The following is a 13,372-nucleotide window of genomic DNA, read 5'->3' on the forward strand; positions in this document are numbered from 1 at the left end:
ATATGATTGTCCAGAGCATAGGGGATGCTTTAGAGAAACCTTATCTTGTTGTGCTAATGAACCACCACTAATGTTGGGGATGTCATAATGGAAAGGTTTGTTGATAAAGCTCTCTTATGACAAAAGCATTAATGAAGCCTATTGTCAAAAAGTGTGTATTTGTTGTATCTTTTGCTTTATACCAGTAGGTTCATAGGAATGGTATCCTTAGATGGTTACCTGATCTCACCTACCATCAGTCACAGTTGATAGCGAGGTGAGTCAGCAGATTTCTGTGCCCGAAGCCACAGAGAGTGGTTTTTGAGTTACCGTGGGTATGAGGATGCTTGGTTGCTTAACAGTTGCATTTGCATTCACTCAGGGCTTCTGAAATGAGTGCATCTGACGCAGGGTCCTCTTCACCGGGGTCCTCTTCAGCGGTGTAGCAGGTGTTGAACTGAGCTCTTTCACTTTTGCAGTAAGTCTAAGCTTGAAATTGGCATCAGGCTATATAGGGACTTCGAATAGGCAACGGTGGGTGTGAATGATTTGGGGAAATGAAGAACTGGATTTCGGTCTGGAACTGGCTTCCTCCCTCCCGTAGCAAGTTAGTGTGGTCTCACTGAGGGCTTTCTCTGACTGTAGTTTTTCTGGTCGTTGTTGTTGTTTTGCTTTGTTGTGTTTTTCCATTGTGCTGCACTGCAGAGTGAGGGCTAATCGGCCCTTCCGGGGTCGCTGAGGATCTCCATTCCTAGCGGATGACGGATGTGTGCACCACACCTGCCTCTCGGCTAGACTTTTGAGGGATGCACCACTCCCAGGGGCGTACACTGTCACACAGCCACCCTGAGCAGATAGGTTTGCGAGTTACGTTGCCACCCTTCCTAAAGCAGCTCACAGTGAGAAGAGAGGAAAGTGCATTGAAACTTTGACACACACATCATAGAGAACAAGAGTTTTAGAAAGCTTAACCTCAAAAGCAAAACTGAGGCTCCCTTACCCTATAACTGGAAAAGAATTTTAAGAGAGAAAGGTAATGGGTATGTAGGGAGGCAAAAAGGTGTATGGATTGCAGCCACGTGTGTCCTTACCAGCCGAATCATCATCATTAAGGGTTTAGTTTTATTTTGTTTCTGAGTTATTACTGCTTTGTGATGATGGACTTGAATTTTTTCTGTGTGTGTGTGTGTGTGTGTGTGTGTGTGTGTGTGTGAACTTAAAATTTCAATTGATGCCTGGTGTTTTGGATGGTAAGTGGAATTAAACTTCTGACACTAAACCTAGATGCCTTCTCTCCCCTCTCTTCTGGAGATACAGCTGAAGAAAAGGAAGTTCATTCTGCCTCAAACTCAGGGCCAGGAACAGGTTTCAGGGGCAGACTGAACCTCAACTTGAATCTGTCTGACTCTGTACTCTGGCCATGACAGGTGCTTGGGAGAAATCACAGATGGTATTTTTTGTTCTTAAAATGGGCCCTGTGGAGGGTTGAAGGCAGTGCGTTAGAGGAAGTCTTGGCCCATCGTGACGCACAAAGAAATCTTAGCCTCCTTCTTGCAAGGAAACTGCTGCCTTCTCACCTCTGTCACATCTTGTCAAATTCACTCCACATCGAGCAACTTTACCCAGCTCCAGTACTCCACTCTCCTTCTGAACCATTGTCTCATGTGTCGCCATGTTCCTGGTAAAGGCTGGTCCTGGGAGACCATGGATAGGTGTGTATGTGATCCCTGATCTCCAGGCTTGTGTGTCCTCAGCTAATACTCCCATCCAGCACAAGGCAGTGCTGAGCAGCTCCTTGGTCCTGTCATCAGACTTTCCTCCAGTTCCTGTGTCTGCCTCCCACCAGCCTGTGTTGTGATTTATCCGCTATTCCACCCAGCCACGCCCACTTTCTTCTGGTTTACCTCTTGGGTTCCCAAACCTTGGACATAGTTACTAACCAATTAGTAGCTGCTAGCTAAGTCCTCTTAATTGAAAGTGGGTTCTTTTCATTGGGCGTATTAGCACCTCATAGTTTGTATTAAAACCTCACTTCTCAGCATTTGGAAAGGGATATAATTAAGTGCCATTTGTCACCAAGTCCAGCTCAATAAAATATTTTAAAGCTGTGGGCTTAAAAGGGGTTCAAGACCCCAAATCTCAATCTGTGAAAATCAGATCAGAAAGTTTTTGAGACACACCTATAAAGTTATTATATTGTATGTTATGTTATGTTATGTTATGTTATGTTATGTTATGTTATGTTATGTTTTATTCCCAGGTCCTAGTTTTAAAACCAAACAACAAAACAATACTTCCAAATGTCAGCCTAACTTTAGTTCGTTTGGAAGGGGCCTTTAATCTTACTGAGTTTCAGAATCTGTTGTAAATAAAGCATTATTTTGTGAAATGTCTATGTGCTTTGACAAATATGCCTAGCAGAGATCCTGCATAGACCCTCACACACAGGGCTTGCCCAGGTCCTCCTTCTACAGGCCTGGCCTCTGCAGCAAGAACAAAATGCCAGATTCTGCCAGACTGGAGACCCTCCTCCCAAGCAGGCTCATCCAAGCCCCTTCTTACAATTTTCCTGGTTGTAGAGGGGAAGTTGAGTTTTTCCACCACTTATGTGAAACATTCTTCGTGCAAGAGAAATAGGAAGTAGAGATAGACCAAAAAAATATGAGGATGCAAATCACTAGTTGTGCCTCCCAGATGCTGATTTGACGTCTGTTCTGTGTGCTTTTTGGAATATGTACATATGAGGCTGGGTCATTACTGTCAAGACTGGGGCCACCCCACTGTTTTTGAAGTCCTGTGATGCTTTTTAAAGATGAGGGCATACCAAGGAAGGACTGTAGAGAGGATGCTGTATGTTCATGTATATTGGCATAGGTATAATGACAAAGACAGAGTAACCTCTGGTGTAATGTGGCTGGGTAAGGTGAATTTCTCCCTGTCCCTTTTGAAGGTTGTAGTATTTTTAATAAACTGGGTTAGACATATCAATGAGAGAAGACACGTATAAATTTGTTCATATGCATGGATTAACACAAGAAGTCAAGTACCCGGAGAGGTCTAAAAGCTTAGAAGTTTATTTTCCCGTATTAGTCAATTTTCCATCACTGGACAAAACACCCAACACCCACAACTTAAAGAAGGGTTTATTTGTCTCATGGCTTTACTGTTTCACCCCATGGCTGCTCGGCTCCAAGAGAGAAGCAGTGTGGAGGAGGGGCTGGAGGAAGAAGGCTGCTCACGTCATAGCAGCAGGGAAGGGAAGAGCCAGGGACATGAATACATCCTTCCAGGCCACACCCTCAGTGTCCGACCTCCACCTAGGCCCCGCCCCCGAAAGCACACTTAACCATGAACATATCAATGGATTAATCCCCTGATGAGTAGAGCGTCCCCATGAGCCAATCATCTTCTGAACACATGAGCCTTTCGGGAGACATTCCAGATCTAAACCATAACATTCAGCCCCTGGCCACCAAAAGGTCCGTGTCTATCTCATTATACAAGGTACATTATAATCTATCTCTAATAGTTATGCAAATCTTAACAGTTCCAGCACTGCTGAAACATCCAAGTACAAAGTCTCCTCGGAGACGCAAGGCAAGCTGGAAGCTGGAAGCAGGAAGCTAAGGGCATGACAGGTTTAGCTTCAGGGGACCAGGAAGCAGCAAAAGAAGTGGGGAGCCAGGGACAGCAGTACATTCTTCCAGCTCAGCTCCCTGCCGACGGGGTCCCACCTCCTACGAGCAAATTCATCTATAAACGCATCCGTAGATTAACCCATGGGTGAGTGTGACCCTTCCTAGGACCCACGCACCTTCCAAAAGCTCCACCTCTGAACGTGAGACTCTCAGAGGACTTTCTAGGATTAAACGAAAACATACCCGCTCCAGAAGACAGAGAGAGGAAGACAATGCAGGTGATTTTAGAGCAAGAGTAAAGGATTCTTAGGGCCAAGAAGGAGCCAAAAGGGAGAAGGTTCCTCTGCGTGCTGGGGATGGTATTTGATTTTTGGTCTCTTCCTCTATGTTCGTTTGTTGTTTGTTTTTTCAGTGCTACAGCTCAAACCCAGGACCCTTTGCATCCTCTGTGATATGAATTCAGTCATCCTTGGTTAATGAAATTTCAGTAAGAAGATTAAGTACAGCTGTGTTCTTTATTGGTGACTCTGGTCTTTAGATGGATAGGAAACTGCAGAGAAAAGCCTGTATCTAGCATCTGTCAGTCCCAAGGGACTGGTTTAAAATGCTCAGCATCTCAAGGATTCACGTTTTAGGGTTACTTTCCCTGGCTCCTTTTCTGAACATTTCAAATCTAATTTGAATTCCTGGGCCAACAGCTCTTCCGTTTCTCAACTGCACAGTAGGTTTCCTAGAAGCTGTCTTAGAGCCCTTATTTTTCACTAGCAGCGTCGTATTACATCTCTATTTCAGCATACAATTGTGTGTCTCTTCCTGGCTGCACGGAGTGCAGTGTGTGCAGGTGCTGCCATGTATCCCATCAGTCCCTTCTTGGGTATTTATTTCTCATTTCTTTGCCAATATAGCACAATCTCGAATACTCCTGACTTCCTTCTTTACCCACTTTCTCCTTTCTTAGGATGAATGCTGAGATATATAACTGGTATGGCAAAATGTGCTCATATTTTCTTTCCCAAGCACTCTTAGTTGTGGGAGAGGAAAGCAGGCGTTCCCATGCCAGGGTCGGCATTGGGCACTTCTACCCCAAACCTCATTGTTTGTCAGTTTAACTGTCATAAATGCCAAGAACCATGTGACGGAGCTGGGAGGCAAAGGACCTGCTTAGGCATGGGCGTGGCCAGACTGGCTGGGGTGGTTGCTCAGGATTGCGGGGTTCAGGATGTTGTGAGAAACTGCAAGACAGACAGAGCTTCAAGGGCCAGCTTCTGCCTGCTGGAGCAAAAGATGCAAATCAAAGAACGAGCTGACCCTTGCATGCCAGGGGCGCCAGGGTGGATCCAGGCTCATCCAGCACAAAGGAAGTCTCCTGGGGGCCTCCTGATTCTCAGCCCCTCCTAGACAGGCCCAGGGTCCCTGGAGTTTATCATGTCTCGGCCCCTCTGTTCCCCTTTCCTCTGGAAGGCTTGCCTCACGGTGTAACATTTCTAGCAAAATCTGTCTATTCCAATAGGATAAATGGTTGCAGAGTCCAGAAAAGCAAACCAGCAAGCGTGAAGGGTCTCTAGTCGCACTTCCCTCTGGTCGCTTTCCCAAGCAGCCGCCCTGCAAGGTTCCAGGCTGCAGCTGTGGGCTGCTCCGTGTTCCCGGATGTGACTCACTCATAACAACATGTCGGGAGTCTGCACTGGCCCCTCCCTCCCCGTGCTTCTGTCCAGAGTTTCTCACCTGACGTTTAATTTAGCCCTGCAGCTCTGCCCCTCGAAACCCTCTCTCCCTCTACATCCTAGGCCATCTGTCACTTCCCGGCCAGGAGCAAGAAAGTCCCATGCTCCTCTGCATTGCTCCCCCTTGTCCTTCGCGCCCCCACTGGAACCTCTGGCCCTCCGCCTCTCCCAACTGTTGTAATCCTTTCTATGTTTCCAGCATGTCCCACATCCTGTCTCATCCTGTCTTCAAGAATTCTTCCCAGAAACCCCATAGGTTCTCTTCCGAATATATGCCGTACTCTAGTGCATCACGCAGATCACACCACGTGGGTTTAGCTTGTGTGAAGCCAGGGATGCCAACCTGTGAATCCCCTCTTCCGGTGGGGAAGAGCCCTACCGGGTAGCTGAGACTAGAGCTGGTTTTTGACCGGAAGAGCTGTGAAGGACGTCAAGCAGCAAAATGAATGGAGGAAGGCCGTGAAACCGAACTTACTCCACGGGAGCTTTGCAGCTCCAGCAGCATTTCTCTCTAGGAGGGATTTAGAATAGCGTTCTTATGGGAAAGGGGCCGAGGCTCCTTACAGAATAGAAACAACACAGGACAGAGTAAAACAGTGGTGGTGAGCACCGTTGCAGATAACGGAGCCAAGCCAGCCTCTCCGCCCCCCTTTGGGTACCTTTTACCTTTTGCTGGATTTCCTGTTTTCTGTTGCTCTTTTCTGTGTTGCATGGTGTTTTATACCAATTAAATTGCTTCGCACTATCTTTAAAAGAAAATGCTTTAATGTATTTGTGACTTTTGTTTCTTGCAGGCAGCTATGGTCCTGAGTTCTGCACACTTCTGGCTGGGGTTGTTCCTGGTTCCCACTGCATGTCTGATGGAAGACGTGGCGTGGCGAGCGTAAGTGGGAATCATTTGTAGCCCGAAGTCTCGGTCATCTGTCCCCGCAAGCGGATCACATGCGCTCTGGCCCGGGATATGAAGGGATATGGGGAAGTCAAAGAATCAGGTCTCCTGCCCCCTGCCAGGGGAAGTGTTGTGTTGTGTTGTGTTAAAAAAAGTGTGTTTCCCCAACATGAAAATTCAGATAAACAGAAAGTTCTGAGAGAGACTATGTGAAGGTGAAAGTAAATAGGAGGATTATCTTGTCTATGGCGTTTTAAATATAGAGTCATGCCTTCAAGCTTAGGGAGTATGTTTAAATTTTTTTTTTTAATATCTTAAACTGTTGATGATAAATGATCACGAGCATGGCCCAGCTGTAAATCGTATGTGTACAGGAAAATTGTGTATATGCAAGTCATCGCAGATGACAAGAATGAAAAAAAATCTTCATTTTTCCAAACAATCCACAGAAGCACTCTTTCCAATAAAATTCTTCCACAGAGTTAAATTACAGGTTCATGAAAAAAAAAAAATAAAATCACAGAAATGAAATTATAGTGCAGGTTAAGAAAATAATTTTATCCTCAATTTTTGTTTCTGTTCTAAAATGCATCATTCATAAAATGTCTCCTTGCAATGTGAAAAAATAAATAGCTGAGTCCCAAGGTGATGCAAATTTTAATTTCATCCAGGAGCAAAAGAGAGATTGCTCCAAATGATATAATCTTGATTTTGGTGTGAATGGGCCCAACACTTCCTACAAATACTTTCCAGCTTCCCTGAACATTGAGAGTCCTAGCTTGGCTTTACTTCGGGCAAAGCACAATTATTTTAAGGCCCTAAGGTAGAGAATTGAGACTTTAATCCAAACCTTCCAGGAAAAGACATCAAATTTCATTTTTCTCTCCCCAACCTCCCACACTGGATGAAAATTATTCTTGGTTGACAGTTAAGGATGTCTTTTGAAAAAGTCCTCATTTTGGCATTGATTTGACAACCATCATAGTTAATGTAGAAAGAAACGGGGAAGAATTTTATAGTATTCACTTTTTATAGCATATATCTTTGTTTTCTCCTGCTGCTCCCTTAATTTTTCAGTTATTAATAAAAAATAATTAGAACTTCTTAAATGCTTCCATTGTATTGGCTGAGACTGTGTTCTGTAAATAGCAGAATCAGAATCCTTGAAAATGAAACGTAGGTGGTGGCCAAGAAAGCTATTTTCTTAATCTAATAGCTGCACTGTGAGTTCTGTCATTCGCTCCTCGAGCCAGTAGCACAGTATATTTATTCCCTACCTGAATTTGTTGAAGTTTGCAAGTATTAGTCAGTTTTGGATAAATATAACATGGCCTTGGCTATGTCAGATAGCTTTTCAGTGTATAGTGATTGAAAAGTAGTGGTGAGCTTATAAATTAGTCTCAGACTGTCTTTATTCAGCTATCTTAAATTAATATCATGAAAACATCTTTTACTGAGACTAATTTTGCCAAGTGAGACTCGAGCAAAAATATTCTTTCTTCCAAGAGTACAGACTATGAAGTCTGTGGCTCCTGGTCTGTGTCTGCACGCTTTCCAGTGCGTTCCGCGTACAGGTTCCCTGTCTGTGGAGCAGATTATCCGTTCCCTCCAACAAGACTTGATTTTGGTCCTGTTGCAGGACCCACACTGTAAAATTATCACCATTTACATTTTAATAAGAATAAATCTGCTAGGTATGTGGCACATACCTGTAATCCCAGTGCTCGGGAGGCTGAGGCAGGGGGATTGCCGTGAGTTTGTACAGTCTGGGCTACACAGTAAGTTCAAGGCCACTCTGAGCTACACAGCAAGACCCTGTCTTTAAAAAAAAAATGAAAATGCTGCTTCCAGCTCCACCATATGGAAAGAGTACAAAGTCACTTCTCCTTCCAAGGAGCTTTCCAGCCGAGCTGGAGCAGACCCTGGGGCTGTGCACAGGAAGCGTGGTGGGAGGGAGGGGCAGGAAGGCTGGCCTTGTATGTTGTCCTGTGAGGCAGCTGCAGGCCGAAGCACCGCTTCTCTCAGAGTGATGAGACCTCAACTCTCAGCTGAGCCAGAATGGCTCCTACTGACATCCAGAAGCGCTTTCCAGGAAGCATTTTTGTCTTGTTTTATTTAAAGGACCAGAAAAGATAGCGCATATCAGCATATTGGTCCACTGGCAGACTATCTCAAGCCGTCTGGAATATTTGCCCAGTTTGCAACACCTATTTAACATCCAGAGTATAGTCACCCTTCTCCTCAAAAACAAGAATCTTGTGAATTTATCTGGGTCTTATCCCTCTGATCACGGGGTCTATATTCTAGCTCAAATTATGTTTCCGGTAAATTCATATGGAGAGTTAGTTTACAGGTCTGTAAGGAAATCAGCCACAAAAAGAAATTAAAATGTAGATTAAATAGCAAAGAATTCATATTCAGTTTACTTCTGTGTTTTAAAGTGTATCATTTTGGGGTAGGGATGTAGCTTAGTGGTAGAGCATCAACCCAGCACTGTGTCCTATACCCAGCACTATTAAAATCAAATATATCATTTCCAGCTGGGTGCAGTAGTCTGTGAGACTGTGATCCCAGCTACTCCAGAGCCTACAGGAGGATTGTGAGTTTGAGGACAGCCTGGGCAACCTGACAAGACCCCATTCCAAAACATACATAAACATAATGTAATTTATAATATCTAAATATAATTTCCATAGCTGTGTACCACATAGAAGCAGCAGCTAAGCCCCCAAATAATGCAAACTTTAATTTCATCCGTAAGCAAAGAGAGAGATTTCACCAAATTAGATAATATAGGAAAAGCCCGAAATATTGTTGGAGCAAGCAGATTTGAGGCTCTTTCCAAAGGGATAAAGCGTGCAATGAATTGATCAGCTTCGGTAAGGCCGCAGTTTCACTGCGCTTTCTGAGCTGCAGCTTTCGAAAATGCCTTGTTTTTCTTTTCTTCCTGCACACTGAACAAGCACTTGGTTTCAGCTGTCTGATATTTACTGAGGCGTGATACACTGTGATGTACCTTGAAATTACAAGAAGAGGTTTAGGTTAATGAACAGGAATTAAGGAACAGGTTAAGAACACCTTTTTCTTTTTTGGTGGGGGGCAGACGCTAGTGATCGAACCCAGGACCCAGAGCACCTGTGCTTGCTGCGGTGACTTAGTACACAGCCCTGAAGAATTTGTGTAACAACAGGAGCTGGTGATGTTGCTACAGTGCTTCTGTCTTGCCTTGAGTGGGTCATAGAAATGGTTTTTGTCTTTGGTGCTTATCCTGTTTCTTTTCTTTTCTTTTCTTTTCTTCCTTTTCTCTTTTCCTTTCCTTGCTTTCCTTTCTTTTCTTTTGTTTTCTTTCCTTTTCTTTTGCATTTTTTTCCTTGACACAGGATCTCCCTATGTTGCTAAGACTGGCCTCAAATTCCTGGCCCCCGGCTCAAGGTATCCCCTTGCGTCAGCCTCTGTAGTAGCTGGGACTACAGGCGCATACCTCCACACCTAGGTGGTCATGCCGTCTTTTTAAAGGGTTTTTAAATTCTAACACAGCCCAGGCCCACCTTTGCAGACTTCTGCAGGTGCCTAAAAATGTGAGTTAGTTGCTTCACCTTCAATTTCCCCCTTTTTTCCTAGTTTCTCACTTCCAAATTCAGGACCTGGGCTGTTAAGAGTAAGAAAAAAAAACAAAAAACAGAATGAGGTAAATCAGTCCTTTTTTTCTACGAAGTCTGTCAAGTTTGTGGATGAAGATGCATTATTAGACTACCTTAAGCCAGATTTGGGATGCTGTAAAATGCCTGCCCTATTATCCTGTCCACCAGAATTTTTAAGGGCCCAAGCTGGCCTATCTTTTACTAAAATAATTGATTGATTACATGTGATACCTGGCTAAGGTAGTGTTGTTAGAAGTATGAAGTATAAATTGCCCCGAACTACTTTAATATCCTTTAGCTTGCACTCCTCCAAAATGTTCACCTATGACAGATGCTCGGGTAAGTTCCATGTACAAATTCTCATCTAGGAGAAATTCCTTAGTGCTATTTTATAAAAATAATGCAGAGCTCAAGGCCACGGAACCCAGAAGCAGGTTCCTATTATCAAACTCCGTCTCCTCTCTGTGACCAGGCATCATGCAGCTCGTTCCCCAGTTCCAGAATGACTTCATTTCCTTGTTATAATCCGAGATAGGCAGCTCAATGACAATAAAAGGTAATAAGCAATTTCTGCTTACAAATGAGCCTGGGTTGCTTTTTTAACTCCCTAACTATACTAATTTCTCTTGAAGCACGTTATTTCCACTTTCATACACAGTTATAATTTAACATTTTCTTTTGGCTTGTTTGCAAACCAAAGAGTCCAGAAAAAACGTCTTAGAAACAAGAAGATAAAAAGGTCAAGATCCTAAACGAAAGTATTTCTTTTAGAGCCCCTCAGCCTGGAGATAGTCTGCACTGTATCTGGAAGCTCACATCGATGCCTCTGTCAGTAGCCAGACGCCCCCCTCTGTCCCATGTCTGGGGGCCTCGTGTCTTGAGCAGGGTGAGATGAACCAAGCCCTGGCCACCACAGCTAGGCCGCTTGCAGATAATCAGACTTACCCTGTCAAAGGTGTGACCCACACCTCAACTCTTGGCCAGACGACGTTACACGCCAGTAGCTAATGCTTAAAAGGCTGACTTGATAAGCTATAAATAAGTTCATGGAGACTTTGACAGGGAGATTTTAGACTCCTTTTTCTAACTTGGGCCTTAATAGGTAGAGGCGCTTGAGAAAACGATTTCCATCGCTAGCATCCCTTCAAGTGCCGCGGAGAGACAGAACAGCCACACCGTCGCCGGCGCTGCAGTCCAGCGCACTCAGACAGCGGCGCAGCTCGCAGGCTAGCACACAGGAGCCGGCCTGCAGAAAGTGTGCCGACTTGCCTTGTAAACCTCATTCTGGGTGCAGTTTCCCCCGCTGAGATTTCTGGGAGCGTGGAGGTTCCCAGGCCGCTGCCCTCCTAGGCCACTTAGTGAATGGTAAAAACTGGCAGCGCCAGTGTGCTCAGTGTCACATTCTTTTTTACTTGGCCCAAATTATGGGTTTCCAGTCCCCTGAGCCCAGTGGGCCTTCCAGCGACTCCTCCTTAGCGACCCTCTTCTGTCCTGCTCTGGAAGTTAACGGCGGGGAATCCTGAAGAATAGTTTAGATCTAAACCATTCCAAGCTCATTCTTCAATCTTCCTGCAAGACTACCCAGCACCTGTGGATTCAGGGTCCTTCTGAGTGGGTGGGGCATGCCACTCTTCATTTATTATCAAGAGAGCCCCACAAGCCCAGGAGATAAAAGCTTGAGCCCAAAATATTCAGTAGTACTGAACAGTATACATTGCAACATCCTATTTCACTATCTCCAGCAAAATATTGGCCTTTCTCGTTTATTTTTTTAACTTAAAATTCCAGAGTCTCTGCTTTGAACTGCAGTATTTTATCAATCCTGGGTCTCAGAACACCGTCTGCAGTAATGAAGGTATTAGGTGTTGAAACCTGTGTGCCTTTCTCTTGTTTACTTTGTGGGGAAAGATGACAGGCGCGTATACAGTGCCTTCTGGCTGATACCCCATTACAGATTAACGTGGAGTGTTGGGTGACTCGGCCTTATCTTAACGGGCTTTCTGTCTTTGATGCTGGAGGGCTGGAGGAGAACACAGGCCCCTGTGGAAAGCGCCCTCGTCCTCAGAGGGTCCACGGACACGGTTTTCACCTCTATGCAGATGTGCTCAGTAGTTACCAGGTCTTTGAGTCCTGGTGCCTCCTGGGCTCCTCACTTGTATTTCTAAGGAAATGAGACCGATACAGCTCTTTTCATAATAGGGAAAACTGCCGGTCTTACTGATCTGTAAGCCTCCACTTTATAGTGTTTCTTTTCTCTTATCTAACCCAGCCTTACTAAATCCCTTTTCTTCTATGTCCTCTTCACCCAGTAGTTCAGTTTTGGCTTTGTTTAGTCTCCGTTGTTTCTTAGCTGTTTAATGCACACACACAATTTATTTAATGAGGAAATAGAAGACAGCACTCTGAGCGGCAGAATAACCCCCGTTCCTTCTGCGACACTGACTTTTTCCACCAAAGCGGAAGGGAGGAAACGCTAGCCCCTGGGCGCTCTGACTGCAGCTGGTCCGGGAGCACTGTTGTCCACAGGGTCAGGGCTTCAGGCACCTCCTGGGCCTGTGGGCGCTGCAGTGAAAAACCTCCGGGCCGACCCCTGGGTCTGCGTGGGCCCCACACGCTCTTTGGTTGGCATAGTGGGCATCCCAGCTGGGCCTGCAGACCGTCAGCCGTCTGGGGGATGAATTCTGCCGTGTGTGCTCTGGGTCTCACCCGCGCGCTGCGGATGCTTCTGGGCTGTGCTGGTGGGGCTTGTGTTGTCTGCAGGACTGTGAGTGTGCCGAGAGGTCCAGCCTCGGCCTCACCAGAGGGTATCCAGGTGTGCAGAGCCAGGAGTAACCAGACTGGACAGCCGTGTCGGGTTCTCATGCCATGTTTTTCTCTTTTGCTCTTTTTCTCTCGATACAGGGCCAAGCACACTTACAAAAAGACGTTGCTGGAGGAGGTGCAGGAGCTGGAAACCAAGTCCAGGGTGATGGGGAAAGCCATGCTGAGGGACAGCAATGGGAAGAGGTAGGCTGCTGGGCGTGGGGGAAGGCCCGAAACGACCCCAGCTTTCTCCCTGCGTGTCGTTCCCGCCCTGCCCCGCACCTGGGTTTTCAGGCAAGCACGGGATCAGTTTCAGTCACCTGGGTAGTCTCTGAGAATGGCACCCTGGCAAGGTTTAAACTGCACTTCCTTCGCAGCCCCGTGAAGTCTGACTTCTGGGCCTGTCCTAGGTAAGACGGGGGCTGTGATTCAGTTTGAAAGTGACATGTAGAAGAGTCCAGATGAGCAGTGTTACGAGAAAGGATCTAGAAGCCACAGCTCCGTTGCAGGCCAGTCATTGTACCCCGGGGTGAACATCTCCGGTGAGAGTGGGTGCTCGAAGATGCGTATTTAGTTATTCGCACAAATCCCTTACCGTCCACTTCAGCACACGTGGGATGGAGGTGTTTTTAGTGAATTATTACTTTCTGCTGCAGTTGTGCAAGATTGTGGGAACTTCTGGCAAAAAAGCTGTGGCTT

The 13,372-nt window shown here is 45.6% G+C and overlaps 1 protein-coding gene across 2 annotated transcripts in view; it reads left to right on the forward strand.

Annotated features, from left to right (window-relative positions):
- LOC102024131 (phospholipid-transporting ATPase IB) overlaps positions 1-13,372 on the forward strand; it is a gene marked incomplete at its 5' end in the record, with an annotated part of 454,403 nt that overhangs the window by 399,052 nt on the left and 41,979 nt on the right. For both annotated transcript variants that reach the window (XM_005406335.2, XM_013505503.1), the window contains 2 exon segments: positions 6,136-6,224; positions 12,773-12,877. In XM_005406335.2, coding sequence (XP_005406392.2) covers positions 6,136-6,224; positions 12,773-12,877 — 194 coding nt within the window.

This window comes from Chinchilla lanigera, unplaced genomic scaffold (assembly GCF_000276665.1).
Source record: "Chinchilla lanigera isolate Chin_1 unplaced genomic scaffold, ChiLan1.0 scaffold00096, whole genome shotgun sequence".
Lineage (NCBI taxonomy): Eukaryota > Metazoa > Chordata > Mammalia > Rodentia > Chinchillidae > Chinchilla > Chinchilla lanigera.